Source organism: Mastigoproctus giganteus, chromosome 11 (assembly GCF_048544385.1).
Source record: "Mastigoproctus giganteus isolate SK-2022 chromosome 11, ASM4854438v1, whole genome shotgun sequence".
NCBI classification, from domain to species: Eukaryota; Metazoa; Arthropoda; class Arachnida; order Uropygi; family Thelyphonidae; genus Mastigoproctus; species Mastigoproctus giganteus.
Window position 1 is genome coordinate 171,217,480 of NC_143585.1, and position 25,935 is coordinate 171,243,414.

General features: G+C 37.6%; 1 protein-coding gene across 1 annotated transcript in view; it reads right to left on the reverse strand.

Annotated features, from left to right (window-relative positions):
- Positions 1-25,935, reverse strand: part of LOC150078573 (protocadherin-like wing polarity protein stan) — a 570,595-nt gene that overhangs the window by 462,495 nt on the left and 82,165 nt on the right. The window contains exon 5 of the mRNA XM_090384617.1: positions 16,667-16,841. Coding sequence (XP_090240743.1) covers positions 16,667-16,841 — 175 coding nt within the window. The remainder of the gene's footprint in view (positions 1-16,666; positions 16,842-25,935) is intronic.

Genomic DNA, 25,935 nt, shown 5'->3' on the forward strand with positions numbered 1-25,935 from the left:
AACATTAGTCCACGTTGAGCAGTGTCCATTGATTACCACTCTCTGTCTTCTGCCACTCAACCATCCCCTTATCCATAGCAGCAATTTGCCTCCAATGCCACACTGCTCCAATTTGTGCAGCAGTCTTCCATGTGCAACAGTATCAAAAGCCTTTCTAAGATCCAAATATATAATATCAAAGTTATTCCCTGCATCCAGTTCTTTTGTGACTACATCATAGTATCCAATCAAATTGGTCAGGCAAGACCTGCCCTTAACAAAACCATGCTGCGTCTGAGCTATAACTGAATTCTTGTCTAGATGATCCTGCAGTGCTTCTTTAACCAGTGCCTCCATTAATTTACCTGGAACAGAAGTTAAACTAACAGGTCTATAATTACTTGTGTCAGCCTTTGATCCTCCTTTGTGAATTGGGGTTACATTTGCACATCTCCAGTCTATGGGTACCTCCCCTGAGTCCAAAGAAGCTCTCATAATTATGGCTAGGGGTTTGCATACTTCCTTTGCTGCCTCCTTTAATATAACTGGATAGATCCCATCCACCCCAGGTGCCTTTTTTATGTTTATCCTCAACAATCTCTCCTCCACTTTCCTCTCAGTTATTACAAAATCATCCAGCTCACTGCCAATGTTTACTTTACCTACATCATTCTCCTTCCTGAATAACTCCTCATGCGTGAATGTAGATGCAAAATACTCATTTAGATTGTTAGCCACCTGAGCAGGATCCTCAACTGTTGAACCATCAATATCCAGTGGACCAATCTGATTCATCCCTTTCCTTCTCGAGTTCAAGTATGTAAAGAACTCCTTTCTGTTTTTCTTTGCATCCTTTGCCAAGGATTTTTCGTAGTCTGCCTTTGCCTGCCTAATCTCCTTTGTGACTTGGTTACAGACCAACTTATATCTATCATAGGCTTCCATGTCACCCATTAATTTGTATGTATCGCATGCATTTTTCTTCTCTGCCACATGTCTCATTAGTCCATCTGACAACCATTTAGGCCTAAACCTTGAACAATATTTCTTAGTTGGTATGTAAAGCCTGGTAGCCACCAAGATTAGTTCCTTGAATGCTTCCCATTTTGAGTTTGCTGTTGGTAACATCATCAGTTGGTCCCACTGTATAGAATTTAAATACTGTCTCAGACCATCGTAGTCGCCTTTACAAAAACAAAAACCCTTCCCTTTACCTCTGATGGTAGTTACCTCCTTGAGTAAATCCCACTTCAACACACTGTGATCACTGCCACCTAGTGGTTCATTTATCTGCAGGTTCTTAATGCATGAAGAATCACTACTGATAATCAGATCAAGAGTATTGCTCCCTCTTGTTGCCTCACGAACATGCTGATGTAGAAAACAATCATCCAATAAATCCACAAAAGCCTTGCTAGTGTGCGAGTGACCAACCCACAAATTCCAGTCAATATCTGGGAAATTAAAATCCCCCATTATAAGACTCTCTGATTTACTGGCCCACTCTATTTCCCTGTACAATATATTATTATACTCATCAGAGTCGTTAGGCCTATAGCACACTCCTACTCTCAATTTTGATTTCCCTATGCTTATGTCACACCAAACTGACTCGACACTGCCCTGTCCATCAATGTCAACTGGCTTCACTTCCTTTGACTTTATATGTTTCTTAATTAATAGCATAACCCCTCCTCCCCTCCTGTCCTGTCTATCCTTTCTATATACATTGTATTCCCCAAATTCCAGTTCCGCATTACTTATATCTGTGTGACACCACGTCTCTGATATCCCAACAATATCTGCCTTTGATGTTTTGAGCAATACCTCAAATTCATCAAATTTATTTACCAAACTCCTAGCATTGGTGTACACGCAGGTATACATGCACCTGTTTCTATTCTTAGCTACCCTAACACAACCCATGTGTTTACTTGTAACGCAATGACTACCAGCAGTCTCTGAAATATCCTGCATCTTGTTTTTCAGACTTCTGCTCATTTGAATAGAAGCAGTGCAAGAATCACTTCCACCTCTGCCAGTGGCTACTGTTAATCTATTAGTCCTTGTATCCCCCCCAACTAGCAGTTTTCCGACCCACCTAACACTGCCTCGACAGCATCAGCAAAAATTCTTGCACCCTTTCTATTTAAGTGTATCCCATCCCTGTAGAAGCAATCTCTCCTGTTAACAAGTACAGTCTAGGCTGAAAAAAATTCTACCCCTTGAGCCTTGCACAATCCCTCCAGGGCCGAATTGATCGACAAGGCTCTCATCATATACTCCCTCCTATCGTGTCTGGGCAGAATTGCAGACACTTTCAAGTTCAACCCTAATTCACGGCTTTTTTTCAACAGTGACCTGTACTTGCTAAGTAATTCCGCCGGTCTCCTACTCTTAATATCATTAGTGCCAACGTGTACAACTATATCACCTTTTGATGTTTTGCCATGTTCTGCCCAGAAATGGCTCAGAAAAGATTTTCGTACAGTTCTGAATTCAAGTTAAAAGTGATCCAGTTTGCAAAAGTGAATAGAAATCGTGCTGGTGAATGTAAGTTTGGTCCTCCTCCAACTGAGAAAACAATCCGAGACTGGCTATGGGAAGAAGAAACCCTACTGAAAACGCCACGGCAGAAGAAGGCCATGAGAGGCAAGTCAGCAAAATGGCCTGATTTAGAGAGGGAATTGAAGATATGGATTGAAGAGGAAAGGGCAATTGGAATTCCTGTGTCCACAAAGATGGTTCAGCACAAGGAAAGAAGAATTGCTGATGAAAAAGAAGTTACCAATTTCAAAGGAGGACACAATTGGTGCTTCAGGTTCATGAAACGGAATGGACTAAGCATGCATACATGCACCAGACTTGCCGAAAAGATGCCTGAAAGCTATGAGCAGAAGGTCCTTGAATTTCATCGTTTTGTCATTCAATGTTGGAAGGCACATCAGTTTGAGTTGGGACAGATTGCAAACATGGACAAAGTCCCCCCCTCAATTTGATGTCCCAAATAACAGAACTGTTGATAAGAAGGGGGTGAAAACTGTAACTGTGAAGACAAGTGGACACGAAAAGAGCCATTATACAGTTGTTCTAGCTTGTTGCTGAAACTTGCTTGAAACCAAGCTGCCTTCTATGTTGATTTTCAAATGCAAAACAATGCCAAAAGAAGATATTCCTCGAGGAGTGATTGTCCACGTTCATGACAAGGGTTGGATGGATCAGGATGGGATGAAGATCTGGTTTGAGAAAGTTTGGAGCAAGAGACCAGGTGGGCTCTCACGCAAACCTGCCCTATTGGTGCTTGATCAGTTCAGGGCACACATAACAAAAAACACAAAGAAGATTGCTGCAGAGCAAAAAACAAAACTTGCCGTCATACCTGGAGGCTTGACATCCCAGCTCCAACTACTTGATGTCAGCATTAACAAACCCTTCAAAGCTGCCATGAGAGACAAATGGAACCAATGGATGAAGTCTTCTGGGGACAATTTGACACCAGCAGGAAGAGTGAAGAAACGAACTGTAGGTGAAGTTTGTACCTGGGTGAAAAGATCCTGGGATAATATCAAGATTGAGATTGTTGTCAAGTCATTTAAGAAAGTGTGGCATTTCAAATGCCATAGATGGAACTGAGGACGAGGCAATATATGAAGACAGTGATTCGTCATCAGACACAGATGAGGACAAGCTAATGGATGGGAGTTTTGATAGTGATAGTGAGTTGTATGAATTTTATGATGAATAAAACTTGAGTTCAATAACTTTATGTAATACATTTTTTTTCAAATTTCAGGCCACAAAAGTAAGGTGCGTCTTATACATGGGGAAGTGTGATACATTTCGATGGTACAGCTCTAAAATGGTGGGTGAAGGTAAAGAAAGCCCACACGAGAAGCACGCAAAAGTTCAATGAAATTTACCGGTAAAAGTACTTTGCCGTAACGGCGTTTGTATTGTTGCTCGCTCAGTAAACATACAGTGGGTGTAATCGATCAAGAGTAGAAATTGAATCACATGGGAGATTGAAACCTTCCTGAAGTGGAGGGGTGACCAGAGCTTTTTTCTTTAGAATCACTGGTGGACTAGTGGATAAATTGTTTATTAAAAAAAAAAAAAAGGCAAAGGTAAAGGTAAAGGAAGTCCACACACGAGAAGCACGGCAAACTTCCTAAAAGTTTACCGGTGTAACTACATTACAAACATTTTTTACGATGCCAGAACTTCCAATATGACTGTTTGTGATTCAATTAGTTAATTCAATTAGTGATTCTAAAGAAAAAAGTTCAGGTTACCCCACCTCCACTTCAGGAGGGTTTCAAGCTCATGTGGGATTCAACTTCTACTCCAGACCAATAACACCACTGTCTCTTTACCGAGCGAGCAACAATACAAATGTCGTTACAGCAAAGTACTTTTACCAGTAAATTTCATCAAACCTTTGCATGTTTCTCGTATGGGCTTTCTTTACCTTAGCCAAATGGTGTTTGCAGGCAAGTTGCTAGATAGTCCACAAGCCCAAACCTATTGGTAACTCTCTAGGAAGTTCCAGATCAGCTAAAATATAATCTCACTGCCCGTACTCTAACAGATGCTGTGTTAGCCCGAGAGTTTTACATTCCCTGTGATTCCATCCAATCCAAACTAATACTCAGGTGTCAACATTGTAGCAGAACAACGTCAAACCAGAATCGTGTCGCTATTGGGAACCCAGTGGCAGATGAAAGCCCAGAGAAAATTATTCTCATAGTAGCCAGGCAAAGTTTTTATCCCAGGAAACGTGAAAACCTCTCGCTCTAAATAATTTGCACAGGTTCCCCCCTCACCCACATATCTGATTAGAAGTAAGATAAAACTTCCCAAAAGATTATCAGAGCATACAGGCCAAAGAACAGTACATATGTCGAGCATAGGATTTGGTGAGCTAAAGAGAATGATATCTAACAATGAATTAATTACTATGCAGGGAAAGGAATGCAGCAAGTGCCCGGCTCTTCTCACTGACTGCGATACCCAAAAGATTTTATGGCCGGGGGTAACAGAATGGAAGTCATGGGAGGTTTACAAGAAGGCAAGCCAGCATGAGAAACGTCAGTGGGTGATTTTTTATTAATATATCCGACACCACGGTGCCCAAATAAGTTAACCAGAGACAGAGGGGTTCCATTTGGGGGCATGAGTCATCAAAAAAAAAAAAAAAAAGGCACCCGGGGTGGATGGAATCTATCCAGTTATATTAAAGGAAGTAAGCAAACCCTTAGCTATAATTATGAGAGCTTCTTTGAACTCAGGGGAGTTACCCATGGACTGGAGATGTGCAAATGTGACACCAATTCACAAAGAAGAATCAAAGGGCGACGCAAGTAATTATAGACCTGTTAGTTTAACTTCTGTTCCAGGAAATTTAATGGAGGCACTGGTTAAAAAAGCACTGCAGGATCATCTAGATAAGACTTCAGTTATAGCTCAGACACAGCATGGTTTTGTTAAGGGAAAGTCTTGCCTGACCAGTATGATTGGATACTATGATGTGGTGACAAAGGAACTCGAAGCAGGGAATAACTTTTATATCATATATCTGGATCTTAGAAAGGCTTTTGATACCGTTGCACATGGAAGACTGCTGAACAAATTGGAGCAGTGTGGCATTGGAGGAAAATTGCTGCTATGGATAAAGGGATGATTGAGTGAGAGAAGACAGAGAGTGGTAATCAATGAACACTGCTCACCATGGACTAATGTTATTAGTGGAGTCCCTCAGGGTTCAGTGTTGGGTCCATTGTTGTTTTCTGTATTTATAAATGATTCTGATGTATGGTATATCAAGCTTAATGTCCAAGTTTGCAGATGATACGAAGGTTGGCAGGGTTGTTAAGGACACTAACGACAGTACGCTGCTGCAACAGGATCTATAAAAGTTGAGCAGATGGGCTGAGAGGTGGCAAATGAAGTTTACATTGACAAATGTAAAGTACTACATATGGGAAACAGTAACCCCAGAGTAACTTATCAACTCTGTGGTACTACACTGACAGTGGTAGAGAATGAAAAGGACCTGGGGGTAACTGTGCAGGCAGATATGAAGTTTTCTGAGCAGTGCAGATTGTCTTGTCAATGATATATACAGGAATTTTTCTAGCAGGGATAAGGAGGTGATTATCCCCTTATATAAGGCAATGGTCAGACCGCACTTTGAGTACTGTATACAGGTCTGGAGGCCTCATTTTAAGAAGGATGTAGAGCTGTTGGAATGAGTATAGAGAAAGGGCAACAAGATTAGCGAATGGATCAAAGGGTTGCTCTTATGAAGAAAGGCTTAAATTTTGCAAATTACAGTGTCTGGAGACTAGGCACCTGCGAGGTGATCCGATTGAGGTGTATATAAAGCCTTGAATGGTTTAAGCATGCTCAATGCTGATGGGATTCTTCCTCTAGCTCAGAATAATCACCTGAGAGGGCATAAATTCAAATTGAGGAAAGAAAGTTGTAGGATAGATGTGCAAAAGTTTGCCTTTAGCCAGTGGGTAGTTGGTTAGTGGAACAGACTTCCATCCTTTGTTGTGGAAGTTGATAGCCTAAATAAATTTAAGGCTGAGCTGGACAGGTATTTGGAACGAACGGAGAGGTGAAATGGGAGCATTTTTTTTTTTTTTTTTTTTTGGCTGATGCTGCATAAGCTTGCTTTCTTGTATCATATGCCTCTACTAATGCTAATGCTAAAACTCATGACTTACAGTGGCCAATGAGAGGGTTTTGTTCTAGAAGACAAAGGAGAGCACAGAATATAAAAAGGGCCCGAAATGAGACCAAAGGGTTGTCACCATCATCACCGGCAGAGGCTCTGCTGGTTTTGGTCGGCATCATTCCTATGGTTGCTGAAAGATCATCGCCTTAGTCGCTGTAGGTTCGCCGTTGTATTGTAGATCCCAGCGGTCGTCAATGCTGGTCACCGTCACTGACGAAGTCACCATCAGCATCTCGCCCAAGCCTCTTCAGTAGCTGTCCACACCGTCCGTTCTGGCTTAAGAGATGGAATTGTGATAACCAGAGAAGACCACAGTCCATTCCACTATAGAAGGAAGGAAGCCTAACAGGCTCTAGGACAAACCAACTTAACCTGGTAAGCAGACCATTCTTATGTGTGAATGAAAATGTGTGAAACAGCCAAATTTACATTGAACTAAATGCCTCCTCTCTTATATGCAGAAATTACTGTTTATTCAATAAGGTATGGCACAACTATGATAATTGAAGGTATAACGATGTTTTATCTCTTTTCTCCTAGCAAACCAAATGCAAAAGGAGAACAAAATAGTTAAACTTAATTAGATATTAAGTACAGTAAGAATATTTTATAAGATGCCATAGGCTACCCAAAAGCATAACTGCTCAATACTCTGAGCCTACCTAATAATAAATAAGATATTAAGCTACTTTTGGTATATCATGGTTTATCCATTCTAGAGTTATTTAGAAAGTGACAAAAGTCAAAGAACAGACACGTCTAGAAAAAGGTAGAATGTAGAACTTTGTGAAACCACTAGACCATTGGAACTTATAACTTTAACTATGTCCTGTTGTTAGTAAATGGTTGTAATTGGAAGCAATGCATGCTTTATTCATTGTATTAATACTAAATGAAAGTATATTACATACATGACCTTTTTTTATTATTTATTTATTTATTTTTGTTTGTAATAAATGTTGTTGCGTTATTTGTATGTCACATTCTCTCTGTCAGCAGCTTGAAACACGCCAGGGTAAATAAACAAAGAAAATGGGTTTCTGCCGAGTGGAATGACACCAAGTGATCTCTCCATTATAAAACACAATGCGATCTGTATGCTGCAATGATCAGGGGTCATTAAAACACTTGATTGTCTAGGACTCGGATTTTTTGTTCTAACCTATTGACATCTGAAGCAGGATAGACGTCGCAGGATAGACTGAATCCATTTCCAATTACAGCCTGCCAGACCATATGCACTTTTTCTTACAGAACCCAAGTTATCAGTTGATTCAAACCCCCTGCTGATTTCAGCTGTTTGAATTACTCCCTGCACGATTCCTTTCACTTCGAAGATGGTACCTGTGCATATGACCATTCTGATATTCCCTGTCAGAGACTTAGTAATTTCGAATCTCTTTTTGATCTACTTTGTCTTAAAATACCACATTCTATCAAATTCATCCATTACCTCTATCATTTTCCCACTCCACTAATCACTTGGAACTCTCTTACATCCTATCTTTGAAACTTGACTCTCTCCAGTCCAACTTTCCTAACAGTTAAGTAATTTTTCTTGGTAATTTTAATGTTCACAACTCCAGATGGCCTCCGATTTTTAGTCACACCAACCCAGCTGGTCAAGATCCTGAGGGTTTTTGCAATAACTAACACCCTCACACAGACTGTTCATTTACCTACAAGAATACCAGACACTCCTAACCACAACACGCTTGATATCTTTCTCACAAACAACCCTTCTAAGTACACGGTCGAGGCAAGTGGTCCTTTACATACCTCAAATCACAAATTGGTGATGGTTTCTTCTCCACTGAGCCTTTCTCAACCTCTTGTTGTTTTGCATTACAAGAATGTAAAATGAGATAATCTACGAGATTTTTTCTTTTCTTTTTTTCCTTGGTCACATTACTGTTTCAAATCTTCTGACGTAAATGTATGCCCCCGATGTGTTGGTGAAATTATTCTTGTAGGAATGAAATCCTTTATTCAACACTCCACCTTAAAATCTCGTCCTTTATCTAAACCTTGATTTTCCAATAAATGTGTTAAGCATGTTCAAGAGAAGAATGTTGCATATCATAATTTGGTTTTATCCAAATCTTCAGGTTCATTTTCTGCCTACACCAAAGCTCGCAAAAATTGTAAAGCAGTTATTTATCGGTCCCAGCTAGATTTCGAACAGGCTAAGAGAAGAAAACTTACTTCTTTCAGATGGTTCTATTGCCGTGTCAGCCAAAGATAAAGCTGACCTGCTAGCATCCTATTTTTTTTTCCAACTTGTGTACTGATAATCTTGGTGAACTACCCCCCACAATTCCCAGTACACTCTATTCAATGCCTCCTGTGGTCTTCCATCAAAAATAATTTTGGGAACAAGAGTAGCCTTGGTCAGGCGAAGTTGTTTTTACAGCTGAGGAACATAGAAGTTTTTTCTGTTTTATTAACTTAAATTGGCATATTAACTTATTTTCTAGAGTAGCTCTATATTCCTAGTTACGATACTTAGTTTAAATTTTAATGTAGATAGAGATTTTGTAGGTTATTACTTAGCATCAGTAAGGGTATCCAATCCACGTGTTTTACAAATTTTGCAGAGCCAGTGAACCAGAAGTTTTCTAGCTATAGTTAGCCGCTTTATTGACCAATTGTTATATTAAATTATTTTCTGTAAGTAGCTTATAGACCTAGGCAAGATCCTTGATTTATTCTGAATTGAGACAGTGAGAATTTGGAAGTTAGTTAATATTTAAGTGTCTGTAGATTTACCTTTCGTAACTTGCCACCATTGTTATACGATACAACGTTATATCCCAACTAGATAGCGTTAGCTTAGTATAGTATAGTATATAATATTATCAATTAATCAGTAAATTTATTAATCTTGTTGAACTTCATTGTCAATTAAATTGTACTTTTAATTAAATACATATAACAACTTAGATTTTAAGAATGTAATATAATTAATTAATACATAACTTGATACGGAATTTATATATAAAGAAACTCAAATATAATACTTGACACTTAAAAAATATATATAGATATATAGTGTTACAACTGCATTGGGATACAAGTTTAGGGTTATAATTTTGTACTGAAATTGAAATTTTATTGAAATTGAATCGGAATCATGACTCAGACCAGAATAGCAAAGCAAAAGGCTCAAGCTAAATGGAGTGCTGTGGCTCAGGGGAGAACTGAGTGGGGGGGGGGGCAATTGCCTTCTGCATCACAGCCTTTTAAAATGCACTGCTTGCTTGATGTTTGTGGAGCAATCAGGTGGGGGACATGTATTGGGGGATGTCTTTCTGTGCACGCGATGTAAGGAGTGTGGGGAAATGAGGCAACAACTCAGCGTTGTTATGGGCTTACATAGGAGAGCTTCGAGGACAGGGTGGATGCCCTCGAAGGATCTAAATTGAGGGGCCCATCAAGTTCTCAGCTGCCCACATCAACGCCAGAGCTTGCACTTGATCATCATGCAACACAGCGGCAACCCCCAAGCCAGAATGCGCTGGTGGTCCCACAGGAACTAGTAGTTGTCGGTGACTCTATTATCAGGGAAACGGGAACATATTGTGTAAAAAGGATAGGTGGAACAGGACCAGGGTATGTCTGCCAGGGGCAAAGGCTGATGACGTTGTAGAGCAGATGTCATCTTTTAAGAGCACAAAAGGTGATATTGTTGTACACGTTGGCACTAATGATATTAAGAGTAGGAAACAGGTCACTGTTGAAAAAAAGCCGTGAATTAGGGTTGAATTTTAAAGTGCCTGCAATTTTGAGACAGTCTCTGCAGAAATGATAGGAGGGAGTATACGATGAGAGCCTTGGCGATCAATTCAGCCCTGGAAAGATTGTACAAGGCTCAAGGGGGTAGTATTTTTTTTCAGCCTGCTCTGTACTTGTTAACAGGAGAGACTGCTTCTACAGGGATGGGATACACTTAAATAGAAAGGATACAAGAATATTTGCTGATACTGCAGCATTGGGGGATACAAGGACTAATAGATTAACAGTAGCCAATGGAAAGGTGAAAGTGATTCTTGCACTGCTTCTATTGGAATGAGCAGCAGCCTGGAAAACAAGATGCAGGGTATTTCAGAGCCTGCTGGTTGTCATTGCAGTACAAGTAAACACATGGGTTGTGTTAGGATAGCTAAGAATAGGAACAGGTGCATGTACACCAATGCTAGGAGTTTGTTAAATAAATTTGATGAATTTGAGGTATTGCTCAGAACATCAAAGGCAGATATTATTGGGATATCAGAGACGTGGTGTCACACAGATATAAGGAATGCAGAACTGGAATTTGGGGAGCAATGTGTACAGGAAGGATAGACAAGATACGAAGGAAGGAGGGATTACACTATTATTTAAGAAACACATAAAATCCAAGGAAGTGAAGCCAGTCAACATCGCTGGACAGTGCAGTGTCGAGTCACTTTGGTGTGACATAAGCATTGGGAGATCAAAATTGAGAGTAGGAGTGTGTTATAGGCCTAATGACTCTGATGAGTATAATGAGCAATTGTGCAGAGAATTACTGGTGGGCCAGTAAATCAGAGAGTCTTATAATGGGGGATTTTAATTTCCCAGATATTGATTGGAATTTGTGGGTTGGTCTCACACACACACACTAGCAAGGCTTTTGTGGATTTATTGGATGATTGGTTTTTACATCAGCATGTTCGGGAGTCAACTAGAGGGAGTAATATTTTTTATCTGATTATCAGTAGTGACCTTTCATGCATTAAGAATCTGCAGATAAAGGAACCACTAGTTGGCAGTGATCACAGCGTGCTGAAGTGGGATTTACTCAAAGAGGTAACTACCATCAGGGATAAAGGGAAGGGTTTTTGCTTTTGTAAAGGTGACTATGGTGGTCTGAGACAGTATTTAAATTCTATATGGTGGGGCCAACTGATAATGTTACTAACAGCAAATTCAAAATGGGAAGCATTCAAAGAATTTATCTTGGAAGCTACTAGGCTTTACACACCAACTAAGAAATATTGTTCAAGGTTTAGGCCTAAATGGATGTCAGATGAACTAATGAGACTTGTGGCAGAGAATAAAAATGCATGGTATACATAAATTAATGTTTGACATGGAAGCCTATGATACATATAAGCTGGTCTGTAACCAAGTCACAAAGGAGATTAGGCAAGCAAAGGCAGACTATGAGAAATCCTTGGCAAAGGATGCAAAGAAAAACAACAAAGAGTTCTTTACCTATGTAAACTCTAGAAGGAAAGGGATTAATCAGATTGGTCCACTGGATATTGATGGTTCAATCGTTGATGATCCTGCTCAGGTGGCTAACAAACTAAATGAGTATTCCTAATCTACATTCACCCATGAGGAGTTATTCAGAGAGGGGAATGCCAGAGGTGATATAATAAACTCTGGCAGCGGGCTGGATGATTTTGTAATAACTGAGAGCAAAGTAGAGGAGACATTGTTGAAGATAAACATAAAAAAGGCACCCAGGGTGGATGGGATCTATCCAGTTATATTAAAGGAGGCAGCAAAGGAAGTAAGTAAACCCTTAGCTATAATTATGAGAGTTTATTTGAACTCAGGGGAGTTACCCATGGACTGGAGATGTGCAAATGTGACCCCAACTCACAAAGGAGGATCAAAGGGCAACACAAGTAATTATAGACCTGTTAGTTTAACTTCTGTTCCAGGAAAATTAATGGAGGCACTGGTTAAAGAAGCATTGCAGGATCATCTAGACAAGACTTCAGTTATAGCTCGGACACAGCATGGTTTCGTTAAGGGAAAGTCTTGCCTGACCAATTTGATTGGATACTATGATGTGGTCACAAAGGAACTGGATGCAGGGAATAACTTTGACATCATATATTTGGATCTTAGAAAGGCTTTTGATACTGTTGCACATGGAAGACTGCTGCACCAATTGGAGCAGTGTGGCATTGGAGGCAAATTGCTGCTATGGATAAAGGGATGGTTGAGTGGGAGAAGACACAGAGTGGTAATGAATGGACACTGCTCATCGTGGACTAATGTTATTGGTGGAGTCCCTCAGGGCTCAGTATTGGGTCCATTGTTGTTTTCTGTATTTATAAATGATATTGATAATGGTATATCAAGCTTAATGTCCAAGTTTGCAGACGATACGAATGTTGGCAGGGTTGTTAAGGACACTAATGACAGTAAGCTGCTGCAACAGGATCTAGAAAAGTTGAGCAGATGGGCTGAGAGGTGGCAAAGGAAGTTTAACATTGACAAATGTCAAGTACTACATATGGGAAGCAGCAACCGCAGAGTGACGTATCAACTCTGTGGTACTACACTGAGTGGTGGAGAACGAAAAGGACCTGGGGGTAATTGTGCAGGCAGATATGAAGTTTTCTGAGCAGTGCAGACGGTCTGCAAGAGTAGCTCATAGTGTCTTGTCAATGATATACAGGAATTTTTCTAGCAGGGATAAGAAGGTGATTATCCCCTTATATAAGGCAATGGTCAGGCCACACCTTGAGTACTGTATACAGGTCTGGAGGTCTCATTTTAAGAAGGATGTAGAGCTGTTGGAACGAGTACAGAGAAGGGCAACAAGATTAGTGAATGGAACAAAAGGTTGCTCTTACGAAGAAAGGCTTAAATTTTGCAAATTATGGTGTCTGGAGACCAGGCACCTGCGAGGTGATCTGATTGAGGTGTATAAAGCCTTGAATGATTTGAACATACTCAATGCTGATGGAATTCTTCCTCTTGCTCAGAATAATCATTTGGGCGAGCTGAATTCAAATTGAGAAAAGGCAAATGTAGGATAGATGTGCAGAAGTTTGCCTTTAGCCAGCAGATAGTTGGTTGGTGGAACTGACTTCCATCCTTTGTTGTGGAAGTTGATAGCCTAAATAAATTTAAGGATGAGCTGGACAAGTACTTGGAACAGAGGGGTGAAATAGGAACTTTTTTTTTTTTTTTTTTTGCTGATGCTGCATAAGCTTGCTTTCTTGCATCATATGCCTCTATTAATTCTAATACTATGCTAAAAATATGTCAGAAAGATTTTGAACAATCTGAATGCTAAGAAAGCTCTAGGTCTTAATGATTTCTCTACTTTTTCTCAAAACCTGTGGTCCTGAAATTACTCCTGTTCTGTGCCACCTTTTTTCACTATCTCATTCCAAATTTGTTTTTCCTTCTGCTCGGAAATTTGCTCTTATCCAGCCAGTTTCTAAAAGGAGTGAAAAATCTCTCCCATCCAATTATCATCCCATTGCACTTACTGCTACTCTTTTTAAAGTAATGAAGAAATCAATTAACCACCAACTCTTAAACTATCTAGCATTACCATTAGTAGAGGCATATGATGCAAGAAAGCAAGCTTATGCAGCATCAGCCAAAAAAAAAAAAAAAAAAACTTCCACTTCACCCCTCCGTTCATTCGAAATAAATGTCCAGCTGAGCCTTCAATTTATTTAGGCTATCAACTTCCATAACAAGGGATGGAAGTCTGTTCTACCAACCAACTACCCACTGGCTAAAGCAAATTTTCGCACATCTATTGTATATCTCAAATTCCTATTGTATATCTCAACTTCCTGTATATAATTGACAAAACCCCATGAGCTACTCTTGCAGCCCATCTGCACTGCTCAGAGAACTTCATATTTGTTGCACAGTAACCCCCAGGTCCTTTTCATCCTCTACCTCTGTCAGTGTAGTACCACAGAGTTGATCTAGAAAACCTTCCATCTGATCAATGTTCGCCAGTATGGATTCTGTCAGTGATGACCCACTGGTGATATTCTTGCTTATGTCACCCATCTATGGATAAATTCATGGCAACATTTGGTGAAACTCTTGACATTTCTACAGCTTTTGATCATGTTTGGCATAAAGGTCTTCTAAATAAATTTCCATTTTATGGATTGCCAACTGTTTTTTGTTATCCAGATTTCTCTCTGGCCACTTGCTGCGGTGAATAGTAGACAGATCTAACTTCTCTACTAATGTGGGTGTTCCCTAAGGTTCAGTTCTTTCTTCCACTCTTTTCCTCTTGTATATTAATGACCTTCTTCCACTGGTCCTCACATCCTATCCATAGTTTTGCTTACAATAACACATTGCATTCCATCTTCCAGCCTACCAGGGTGTACTCTAGAAGTTAGAGGCAGTTAGAGAAAAACAAATATAAGAAAAATTTTTGTCTAATAAATCTAGTATATCCTTAGAGAAATATAAATAAAAGTGAAATGGAGCTATAACATGTGTGAAGTAGTTGAAAGAAAACTTTCTGGAAGATTTTGAGAAATTACATGAAAAATAAGTAACAAAAAGGTGGAGAAATGTTCCTGCACTTAATTAAAACTTCCAGAATTGATGAAACAAAAAAAAAATAATAAAAAAAAAAATAAAAAATAATATGGAAAAATGGGAGGGATATTTTGTTCAAAAATAGGGACAGGCCGGAACGCACTGGAACAGCGTTCCGGTACTTTTTTCTAAATGTTTGTTGTTTCTTAAACTTTCCATTAGAATTATGGAATCCAATTTTTTATGTCTGAACATGGTTGAAGTCTCATCGTTCTGCTTTTGACCAACAAAGAAAAAGGGCAGTCAAACAAGAATATGTAATCAATCCTGTATGGGAATTTCTATGATTCTTCTGAACAGTATTTTTTATATTATTTTGAGGTTTTTGTTTGCATGTTTTTCTTTTCTGATTTTTAAAATTTTTTGTCTTTATTTTTTACTTTTGAAATTTTTATTTAACAGTTATAAATAAATACTGAAAAATATTCTAATTTCTGACTTATTTATTTTTGCAAATGAAAAAAAGCGTAAGTAATTATTTGTTGTTAATCGACAGCATTCCTGTACTATTTTTTTTAGCAATACACCTCTGATTTTGACCCAATTCTATGAGCATTTTTTCTCAAATTTTTAAAGGAGAAACTGAATAAAAATCACTTTAAGAAGCACTGAGTTACACCTGTATGAAAAGAATGGTTTTCAATTGCAAAAAACTAAAAAAAAAAAAAATTAAATAAAAGTTCAAAATGATCATGATTGCCAAAGGATTAAGTGTGTTACTAGTTGCATACTGATGCATATTCATAAGGATTATTAGTTACATATTGACTGGCTGTTATACTATACAAGACCAAAATTACAATCATATTTGTGATCCTTACTTTGAATTTACTGTACTCATTATACCATCTTTATCATATCATGGCCACCCATATTTGGATGAGCCCATTCAATGTGCTATAATTTCTTGGAATGTTGAGAAATAACTACATTCCAAAAATTTTTAAATAATAGTTGAAAAGTAAGTCTCAAATTCATAGCTAAAAAACTAACTCTTTTGAGCTGAGCTGTAAATCAGAATAAAACTCAAAATGTAATCAAAAGTTCATTCTGTGTATCCAAACTAACCTCAACACAAGCAAAAAACAAATAAAAATGCGTATCAAATTATAAACAAAAATAAGTCATTGATGCTAATAGCCCAGAGCTCTAGAAATGTGCCGAGAGAATTAAGCAGTGCATATCAAGTGCCTTTCCTTTTACACTATTCATATAATAATCCGTTAAGAATAATGCATATATGCATTGCAGCACAGTACTTCAGGTATCGTTGAATGCTTATATGCACCAGATGTAGTGAATGTGTTAAAGAAATATGCATACAAAGTGCACATGATAATATTCAAATATTAAAAATATTCAAAATATTTGTTAAATACAATGGAAGTTCACACAGAAAACTTATTTTTTTTTGTTTTTTATAATATTAGAAGATTATTTTTAAAAAGTTGATGCAGTACCTTACTCCACAAAAAATTTTGCAACCTTTCAAACATATTTGCATCCTACAGAAGTGTCATGACTCTAGTTTGCATGCCACTGCATTAATTTATTCCTTAACAAAAACAATACATACAAAAAATGTCTCACCTGTAAATCCAACTGGACATTGGCAAGCAAATGTATTAAATGGTATAATACGGCGAAAAAGGAAATTATTAGACGAGATAAATTCCCCAGCCTTGGCAAATTTCAGAATTGAGAGACACTGTTCATAGTTGACACAAGGCTCATGGACACAAATATTGTCTTCAAAGGGTAAAACCTGCATATGGCAGAGAAGGATATTTAATAATATCTATAAATATATAATCTCTTTATGCAATATACATACAGAATCTATACTGGATGTATGATTCTTAAGAATATTCCACAGGAGTACAGGGACGGGTTCACAAGGCAAATCTAATTAAAAAATGCTAACTAATATAATAAAATGCATTATTTCTACACAGAGATTTTGCTACACAGAGAAATTTGCTCATATCCAGCCAGTTCCTAAAAGGAGTGAAAAATTTCCGCGCATCTATTATATATCTCAAATTCCTATTGTATATCTCAACTTCCTGTATATAATTGACAAGACCCCATGAGCTACTCTTGCAGCCCATCTGCACTGCTCAGAGAACTTCACATTTGCCTGCACAATAACCCCCAGGTCCTTTTCATTCTCTACCACTGTCAGTGTAGTACCACAGAGTTGATCTAGAAACCTTCCATCTGATCAATGATCGCCAGTATGGATTCTGTCAGAGTGTTGACCCACTGGTGATATTCTTGCTTATGTCACCCATCTATGGATAAATTCGTGGCAACATTTGGTGAAACTCTTGACATTTCTACAGCTTTTTATCATGTTTGGCATAAAGGTCTTCTAAATAAATTTCCATTTTATGGATTGCCAACTGTTTTTTGTTATCCAGTTTTATCATCTTTGTGCAGATGATATGGGCTGTAAGTGTAATTCATTCTTCTTCCTGTCATAATGTCTAGGTCCACTTTTGCTGCCATATACATAAATAAATTGCTGTTTGTTTGCAGAAGATCCAATGACCCATGACAGATCTGGAGATATAATCGTTCAAAATATAAAATATAATTATTAGTATAAATTTAGCAAAATTATGCAAGGAAAGGAGCTCATACAGAACCAGCATAACAAAAAAAATAAATAGTCTCCACTTCATTGCCCACTCCTAATAACTTGCCCAAATCCTCTTTAAATATCATCAGAAATTAATTTGTCACCCATTTTAAAGCCTTATACACTTTTCAATTAGGTCACCATTTATATTCCTTTTTTTCAGAACCCAGTCTTTTCTAGTAAAAATATCCTATTGTGCTCCCCATCTAATTTCTTCTCTGCATCTTTCCCAATGGATCTAAGTCTTTCCTAAAATTACATTTGCAAACTTGTATGCAGTATTCCAAATGTAGTCTAACCATTGCTTTATAAAATGAGATAACCACCTGTTTGTCCCTGCTAGCTAGCAATTTTCCTGTGTCATTAGCAGAACCCTCATGAACTGTTCTAGCAGCCCATTTGCACTACCTCTAGGGTCTTTTTTCCTTATCATCCACCTTGAACTTGATATAGACCCCAAATGGTACATTATTCTAGGATTTAAAAAAAAAAAAAAAAAAATTCTAGGATTACTGCTACCCAAATTCAACACCTTGCATTTATCAATGGTAAACTTCAACGGCCACTTGTCAGCACATCTGCTTAGTTTATCTAGATCACCTTGAAGTAGTATACCCTAACTGTCATTAACCAGCCTGCCCACATTTGTTTCATCAGCAACAACCTTAGACATCAAACTTGAAATTATTCCTCCATCAATATCATTAATAAATATTAAAAACAGTAAAAGGCCCAACCTGTGGTACCTCAATCACATTAGTCCATGAAAAGCAGTGACCCTTTATAATAATTATTCATACCACTTAACCATACCTTTACCCATAGTAATATCTTGTCACTAATACCAAACTGCTCTAATACAACAATCATTCGTGTGGCACAGTATCAAAGGCTTTACTGAAATCCCAGTCTATAATGTCAAAATTATTCTTTGCATCCAGTTTTACTTTGTAAAAACCTCAAAGGAGAGCTAATCAGATTGGTCAGGCAAAATCACCCTTTAAAAAATCTATATGTAATTGTCTTATACAATTTTAAAAAGAACACCAAAAAAAGCAACCAAAGGAAAATACAATTTATTATCAGACTAATTAACAAATAATAGTTTACAAACAATTCTGGGAGTATCCTCCATTGTTAACAAAACATAAATTCACTCTTTTGATCATGTTGCCAGCAATGAGACAAAGAGTCTCATTGATGTCACAAAGAATTAAATGATTTAAGAAAAAAAAAAATTATGTGATTAATAGAAGTGAAAAGTAAAAATAGTTATCTCTTTATCAATTAATTACTAAAATTAGAACACATAATAAAACTCTACAGTTTTACATTCTCTAAACCTCTCTCTCTCTCTCTCTCTATATATATATATATATATAAAATGTATGCATGGACTGTCTAAAGCCAACCATGCTACATTAAAACTACATTAAATCTGGGTTTTTTTTTTTTCACAATTTGTATGGAAAAAAAGAAATATTAATTTCTGGATTTCTATTTGTTCAATTTTAATGAAATTTGGAACAAAAAATATTATTAAAAGGCCTAAATATAAAAGCTCATGAAAATCCAGCCACTGAGTCCTTTGTTACATGTGGATAGACAGATAGATATGGTGAAGACAACAGCAGTACATACAGTAAACCCTCACTAATCTGGATTAATTGGGGGGAGAGGTCATCCAGATTAAGTGACAATCCGGATTAGTGAAGTAAAAGATAGCCTTAAAAGACAAAAAAACTTAGAACACAAATAAATGGAAAATTTAATGATATATTTAATGAGTGCTGATGAAAATAAATAAAAAAAATATCACTGCAGAGCCTTTATTTAAAAACTATAAAAAGACAATACATTAACCTATCGATAGATGGATAAATGTATTGCCTTTTGTCTTTTTATACATTTATCAGGTGGAGTTGGTGTCACATGCCAACACCATTTGATCATTGCAATTTTTTTTTTTTTTTTTTTTACAGGAACACCATTTTCAAGTTGTTCTATCACTCTGAACTTGTTAATGATAGTTAAAGTAGTTTCATTTTATTCCACTTTTTAATTCTTTAGAACCCATAATTATATAAAATATGTTAACTTATGCATATATATACGTATAATGAAGTATACAAATGAAGCAATATAAGCAATAACATCCATCCTACTCAGAGTCAACAATAATACTGAATAACTCGCAAGACAATGTATGTTCCATCTCTCTGTGCAGTTGAAAATCAGCACGCAGTCAGGGTTACTCATCTGCCTTCCTAAATTCTGCGTGTCTTTCAAAGTACTCAACTTGAACAGGATTTTTCATATTTTGATCCAGATTATCCGACATCCGGATTAACTGTAACCAGATTAGTAAGGGTTTACTGATTTTAGTCATTGTTACATATACATGTAACAATGACTAAAAATACAGGACCAACTATCCTAAGTTGAGAAATGCCACAAAAAATGCTGATTTTTTTGGGTATGTAAGTGTTTTACAAAAAATGTGTGGATTTTCAGCACCCCATATTTTTTAATTCTGACTATTGATGTAGCCACTAAGATGAAACCATGCTTTATGTCAGTGAAATAAATTATCTAAAATTTCAACACCATCACAATGAAGTAAACTTTTAAATCAGAAACAGCACTGTAATCATTTATCATTATACTGAACTAATGTATACTGTGGATTTGGTATGGGAAAAGTTTTAGGTGTTTTCTTGCAGTGAGTTGTATGGCTTAGATTTATCTTGGAACCCAAAAACCAGTTTCAATCTCTCCATAGAAAGCAAAATTAATTCTACAAAGTCAATTTTCCCATATTCTAGTGTTTTTAAGTCATTTTTTTCTGCTGTTGTATGGAATTATGTGAAATGCATTCACTCTATCCTCCTTTGTGTGGCCCAAATCTAACAGACTGTAAAGGGGTATATCAGAATGTAAAATGCATTGAATCCTGCCACTAGTGGGGTATAATAATCATTTTATTTCCCCACAAGTGTATACTTATACCTCTATATATGTTGTTTGTATGTTTTAAAAATTCTCCAATCATTAATAGGAATTGAACCCAGACCTCTCTAGACATGTGGCAGACAGCAATTTATCATAGCAAGTAGGCTACCACGGAGGGCACAGATGTATATACAGTTTCACTTGAATCCACTCTTATCAGCTAAAAACAAGCTGTTACAGATACAAGAGATAAAAAAACACAAAACTAGCCATATGAAGAGTGAAAAACACTCACCTGGTCCAAGAAATCCTGATTCCAGTTATTCCATGGTGGTGGCAGGACCAGAGTATGGTAATAACATCATGAACCAATGAATTCATTATGCCAGATGCCAATACTGCAGGCTGATGGTGGTCTGATGGTGAGGAAGTGGTTTCCTGACATGTCTCCTGGTATCAATGGATTTAATGTCCAAATACCACAGCATAATTGAACATTACTGTAATCCCTTCATCATGCTTACAGTTTATCTACTTGGTAATGGTTAGTTTATCATCAGAATGACAGTATAACGACCCATGCCATGAGACAAAAATCTTTCAGGAATGGATCCAGGAAAATAAGAGTAACCTTACCAAACTTCATTAGACTGCTCATTCAACAGATTCTAACCCAATTAAGCATCTGTATGATGAAGTGTATGTGCTGGTCAAGTAACAGAATGTGATCAAGTCAGCATAAATGAGATACATGGGGAACTCATACAATCATACATCATCTGACGAAGTCCATGCCCTAATGAAACTGTTCTGAGGACTAAAGAAAGTGCTACTCACTATGGGTACCTAACTAACTGGCCACTCAGTATATACTGAATAATGTCTTGATAATATATAATATATATATTTTACAAATTAACCCTTTAATTCTATCAACACGAACAAAATAGAGGTGCAAGTGATTTTGCACTGTTTTGTTGGGATATGCAGCCTGAAAACAGGGTGTCAGAGATTAGGAGGCTTGCAGAGAAGGGGGTTGAGCTTCTGGAACAATCAAATACATGGGCTATGTCCATGTATTTGATCATTCCAGAGGTCACCACCTCAGACATAAGAGAGGTGGAATTTGAATATGGGGAGTACAATGTATACTATCCATATTCAAATAAAGATGCACAAGATAGGGAATGGAGAAAGCATGCTGTTTGTTAAGAAGCACATAGAATCTAAGGCAGTGTGAACCCAGCTGACAGAAGCGACTAGTGCATTTTTATGTCAGTTTGGCTGATATAAGCGCTATAAAAATAAAAATGATAGTAGGAGTATGTCACAGAACTGTGATGAGTATAATAAATAACTATACAGACAAAATTGAGGGGGCCAGCAAATCAGAATGGCTTATAGACTTATAAAGAGACTTTAACTTTCTCAATATTGAATGGAATTTGTGAGTTGGTCACACACACTAGCATTAGCATTAGTAGAGGCATATGATGCAAGAAAGCAAGCTTATGCAGCATCGGCCAAAAAAAAAACAAAAAACACTCCCATTTCACCCCTCCGTTCATTCGAAATACCTGTCCAGCTGAGCCTTAAATTTATTTAGGCTATCACTTCCACAACAAGGGATGGAAGTCTGTTTCAATAACCAACTACCCGCTGGCTAGTTGGTCTATTCTACATCTTTCTTTTCTCAATTTGAATTTATGCCCTCTCAGGTGATTATTCTGAGCAAGAATCCCATCAGCATTGAGCATGCTCACACCATTCAAGGTTTTATACACCTCTATCAGATCACCTCACCAGTGCCTAGTCTCCAGACACTGTAATTTGCAAAACTTAAGTCTTTCTTCGTAAGAGCAACCCTTTGTTCCATTCACTAATCTTGTTGCCCTTCTCTGTACTCGTTCCAGCAGCTCTACATCCTGCTTGAAATGAGGCCTCCAGACCTGAATACAGTACTCAGGGTGTGGCCTGACCATTGCCTTATACAAGGGAATAATCACCTCCTTATCCCTGCTAGAAAAATTCCTGTATATCATTGACAAGACACCATGAGCTACTCTTGCAACCCATCTGCACTGCTCAGAAACTTCATATCTGCCTGCACAATTACCCCCAGGTCCTCTTCATTCTCTACCACTGTCAGTGTAGTACCACAGAGTTGATACGTTGCTCTGGGGTTACTGTTTCCCATATGTAGTACTTTACATTTGTCAATGTTAAATTTCATTTGCCATCTCTCAGCCCATCTGCTCAAACTTTCCAGATCTTGTTGCAGCAGCATACTGAAAGTAGTGTCCTTAACAACCCTGCCAAGTTTGCAGATGATACAAAGGTATCATCTGCAAACTTGGACATTAATCTTGATATACCATCATCAATCTCATTTATAATTGCATAAAACAACAACGGACCAAACACTGAACCCTGAGGGACTCCACTAATAACATTAGTCCAAGATGAGCAGTGTCCACTGATTACCACTCTCTCTCTTCTCCCCCTCAACCATCCCTTTATCCATAGCAGCAATTTGCCTCCAATGCCACACTGCTCCAATTTGTACAGCAGTCTTCCATGTGCAACAGTATCAAAAGCCTTTCTAATATCCAAATATATAACATCAAAGTTATTCCCTGCATCCAGTTCTTTTGTGACTGCATCATAGTATCCAATCAAATTGGTCAGGCAAGACTTTCCCTTAACAAAACTATGCTGTGTCCGAGCTATAAGTGAAGTCCTGTCTAGATGATCCTGCAGTGCTTCTTTAACCAGTGCCTCCATTAATTTTCCTGGAACAGAAGTTAAACTCACAGGTCTATAATTACTTGTGTCAGCCTTTGATCCTCCTTTGTGAATTGGGGTCACATTTACACATCTCCAGTCCATGGGTACCTCCCCTGAGTCCAAAGAAGCGCTCATAATTATGGCTAAGGGTTTGCTTACTTCCTTTGCTGCCTCCTTTAATATAACTGGATAGATCCCATCCACCCCGGATGCCTTTTTTATGTTTATGCTCAACAATTTTTCCTCCACTTTCCTCTCAGTTATTACAAAATCATCTAGTTCACTGCCACAGTTTACTTCACCTCTGGCATTCTCCTTCCTGAATAACTCCTCATGTGTGAAGGTAGATGCAAAATACTCATTTAGTTCGTTAGCCACCTGAGCAGGATCATCAACAGTTGAACCATCAATATCCAGTGGACCAATCTGATTCATCCCTTTCCTTCTAGAGTTTACATAGGTAAAGAACTCTTTTCTGCTTTTCTTTGCATCCTTTGCCAAGGATTTCTCATAATCTGCCTTTACCTGCCTAATCTCCTTTGTGACTTGGTTACAGACCGGCTTATATCTATCATAGGCTTCCATGTCACCCGTTAATTTATAGGTATCCCTTGCATTTTTCTTCTCCGCCATATGTCTCATTAGTTCATCTGACATTCATTTAGGCCTAAACCTTGAACAATATTTCTTAGTTGGTATGTAAAGCCTAGTAGCTTCCAAGATAAATTCTTTGAATGCTTCCCATTTTGAATTTGCTGTTGGTAACATCATCAGTTGGTCCCAAGACACTTTTCTGTATTTATTGGACAACTTGTATTATATGCCAGCAGGTTATAGAGGCAATGAGAGAAACTCTTGATATGATTATCAGTAATGACTTTCATGCAATAAGAATCAGCAAATAAAGGAACAAATAGATGGATGCCAGTGATCACAGTGTATTGATACAGGATTTACCTCAAAATGTAGCTATTGTCAAGGATAATTGAAAGGGCTTTTGCTTTCATAAAAGGTAACAATAATCATTCCTGACATAATGATTTTTATTACTATACATGGCTTTTAAAATTATTCACTGGGAACAACTAACAATGGTGCCAACAGAAAATTAAGTGCTATTAGTACAGGGAAATGATGCAAAGAAGCAAGCTTAAACAGTATCAGCCAAAAAAAAACTACCCACCTTGTTTATCTATCCATCCAACCCTTCCAAAAATATGCTTCATTTCTCCTTAAATTTACTTAAAATACCCACTTCCACAATACCAGAAGACAGTGGAATAATAATGTTCTAATAATCAATTTTATTCCATTCAGTTCAATTCCATTTCAATTCTAATCAATTCAATTCCATTCAAAAGAGGGAACTTAGGTAAATTAATTACTTGTCTGTAACACTCTCTGTCTCATACACATTCTGTTTCTGCTGCATGTCTTTTCTATAGATACTTCCATAGGCACTGTTCTTCTGAATATAAGACATTCTGAACTACTGGCCAACTCTACCCATCTGTATAGTTTCTCATTAGAGTCATTTAGCTGTACTCATTTCAGTCATTCAGCCTAAAGCACACTCATATTCCAATTTTAGTTTTCCCAGAATGTTAGGAAAAGTAGTAAAGATTTCTTATCTTATATGAACACTAAAAGGAAAGGGATAAATAACATTGGTCTGATAAATGTGAATGCTATTACCATTATGATCCTCCTCAAGTTCATAACAAACTGAATCAATATTCTACATCTACATTTACACATAAGGCAATTTTTAGAGATAGTGATGACAAAAAAGTATATCAAATTACAGGAAGCTATATTATTTTGTGAAAAGAGAGAGAAAGGTGGAAGAGAAACTGTTGAAGCTCAATTTAAATAAGGCATCTAGAATAGATGAAATCTATTCAATTATATTAACCTTTAGCCATTATTTTGAAAGAAGTTTTGGCTCAGGATTATGGACTGGAGATATGTGAATATACCTCATTTCACAAAGGAGATCAAAGGGTGAATTAATTACAGATCTGTAAGCTTGATTTCTGTTCCAGAAAAAATAATAGAATTACTGCTTAAAGTAATGGGATCATCTAGACATTAACACAGTTTTATGGTACTCATGGCATGGATTTGTTAATGGACAAACTTGTTTAACCAATCTGAATGGATGCTATGATGCAGTAAAAAAAAAAAAAGAATGCAAAAAAATAATTTGACATCACATACATAGATTTCAGAAAAGCTTCTGAAACTCTTCCACATAAAAGAGTGCTGTACTAATTGGAACAATGTGTCATTAGAGGACAAGGTGCTGCTATTAATCCAAGAAGAGCTGTGCCCTTCTTGGATTGATATTATTAGTGAAGTCCCCCAGGATTCAGTGCTGGGCTGGCGCCTCCGTAGCCAGGTGGGAAGGAGCAGCAGTGCGTAGCACACGCTTCTTGATTAGACCGGGGTTCGAGCCCGTCACCACCAAATACGG